Source organism: Chlorella variabilis, assembly GCF_000147415.1.
Source record: "Chlorella variabilis unplaced genomic scaffold CHLNCscaffold_68, whole genome shotgun sequence".
In the NCBI taxonomy this organism is placed as follows: Eukaryota; Viridiplantae; Chlorophyta; class Trebouxiophyceae; order Chlorellales; family Chlorellaceae; genus Chlorella; species Chlorella variabilis.
In genome coordinates, this window is record NW_005435023.1 from 9,395 (window position 1) to 11,530 (window position 2,136).

Below are 2,136 nucleotides of genomic sequence, written 5' to 3' on the forward strand. Positions count from 1 at the left end.
CTCCTCAGGCACCAGCATGACTGAGACCACGAGTCGCGACCCCAGCGAAATGATGATGGCGGCAGTGGATGCGGCCCTGGGCAGCGACAGGGGCGGGTGGGACCCGCTGGGCACGCTGGCGGGCGGCGGCCAGGTCAGCCAGGCGAGTGTCGCGGCAAGGGCCGGGGGGCCGCCTGCCGGGGGGCTGTACCTGTGTGGCTGGCAGCGTGTATGCTGCAGAACGGTGCTCCTCCAGGAGCTCTGCTCTGCTCTCCATGCCAGTGCCCCTGCCCTGCTGCCCCATCAACACCTGTCCTTCCTCCCACCACCCTGGCACCATCACCCTCACACCGTCACCCGCCCGCCCCACCCCCTGCTGCCGCCACTGCAGGCTCTGCTGGAGTACAAGCTGGTGCTGATGAACAAGCAGGATGAGGTGATGGTGGGGCTGGCGCACGTGCCCGCGCGCCGCTACAGCCAGGGCATCAAGATCACGACCGTGGGTGAGCTGGGGGCAGGCGGGGGGCTGCATGGGCGGTGGCGAGGCAGCCAGCCGGGCAGCCAGGCGCTGGTGGGGGCGCCCATGTTGCCGGGCAGGGGAGGCGAGGCGGCAGCAGCGGGGGTGCTGCTGGCTGCGGCTGGTTCAACGCACGGAAATCCTCTTCTTTGCTCCCCGTTGAAGCAAACCCCTGCAAACCTGCTGCCCTGTGCCCCATGTCCGCCCGCCCAACCTGCCGCAGGCAACAAGAGCAGCCTGGAGCTGCGGGGCCCTGTGGAGGTGAAGCCCTTCACCCCGCGAGACATCCCCCTCACCGTCGCCCGCGGCCTGCACGGCGCCATGGCGGCGGCGGCCACCGGCGCGAGGACGGCGGCGGCGGCGGGCGCCAACACGCTGCTGCCCTCCCTGCCCGCCAAGCCCACCCCGCTGCAGCAGCGAGAGGCGGAGGTGCCGATGGAGCCGCTGCACTCTGCCGCCAGCATGGCCACGCATTCGGCCGCCAGCCTGGCGGAGACGGGGCACAGCGCAGAGGAGCAGGGGGAGGGGCGGGAGGGCGGCGCGGGGCCCAGCCACCCAGCCCGCCACTCGCCCTTGGACGAGACGGCGGCGGCCGCGGCGGCGCCGGACGCGGCGGTGGCCCTGGCGCAGCCGCCGGCCCCCGCCGCCGCCTCCCCCGCGCCCCCCAGCATCGCCACGGGCGTGCTGGGCTCCTCTCTCTCCACAGGCGGCCTGCCCAGCTCGGGGCAGGGGACGCCCACGGCGGCCGCCAGCTGGGGCTCCAAGCCCAAGCACCTGCGCCGGGCCAGCATGCAGGACAACAGCCTGGTGGAGACGGTTTCGACCGAGCCGGGCACCATGCTCGTGCGCGTGACCAGCGGCGTGGTGGGACCCACACCCACCTCCCGCCAGCTGCGCCGCATGTGAGGCCGCCAGCCGGCCTGCGCTGACTTTACCTGCCGCCCCGCCACCTCACGCTGATGACCGCTGCCTGCCGCTGCCGCCTGCCTGCCTGCACCTGCTTCCGTCAGCCCGGGCCTCTGGGCCGTCCCCTGGCACCTTTGCAGACACTGCCTACGCGCTCTGCCTGCCAGCCAACGAGCTTCCCACCCCTGTTGCGCCGCCCGCCTGCCTGCCCGCCTGCCTGCAGGGGCTCCTCCCTGAGCCGGGAGCGTTCGGATGCGCCCGCCCCCGCTATGTCGCATGAGCAGGCGCCGGTGCCGGATCGGGAAGTGGAGGAGGCTGCTGCCCAGATGCAGCAGGTGCCGCTTCCATTGGAGCCGGCTCCCAAGCGCGGCTGCGGGGCCGGAGAGGAGGAGCAGGGGGAGGCAGGCGGCGGCGGTGTAGGCTCAGAGGCGCCGCCTGCTGGCGGGCCGGCCGACGAGGCGCCTGCGGCGGAGGATGCGGCGGCGGAGGATGCGGTGGCTGGCAGCCTAGGCACGCAGCGCCAGCGCCAGGCCGCAGAGGCGGCGGTGGAGGAGCGCGCGCAGCGGGCGAGCGCCGGGCTGTCGCCCGCGCCCGCCAGCGCGGGCAACAGCGCCCGAGCCTACCTCCAGCGGTGAGCTCCCGCGCGTCACCTGCTGTGGCGCAGCCTCCGTGCCTCACCTGCCAGCCTGCGCTGCCAGCATGTTTGCCACAGCCACATGCGTCGAGGGCTTGCC

General features: G+C 73.8%; 1 protein-coding gene across 1 annotated transcript in view; it reads left to right on the top strand.

The window, feature by feature from the left end:
• Positions 1-2,037, top strand: part of CHLNCDRAFT_144045 (hypothetical protein) — a gene marked incomplete at both ends in the record, with an annotated part of 7,279 nt that extends 5,242 nt beyond the window's left edge. Inside the window, 4 exons of the mRNA XM_005842705.1 lie at positions 9-133; positions 371-482; positions 720-1,398; positions 1,626-2,037. Coding sequence (XP_005842764.1) covers positions 9-133; positions 371-482; positions 720-1,398; positions 1,626-2,037 — 1,328 coding nt within the window. The remainder of the gene's footprint in view (positions 1-8; positions 134-370; positions 483-719; positions 1,399-1,625) is intronic.
• Between the last annotated feature and the right edge of the window lie 99 nt (positions 2,038-2,136).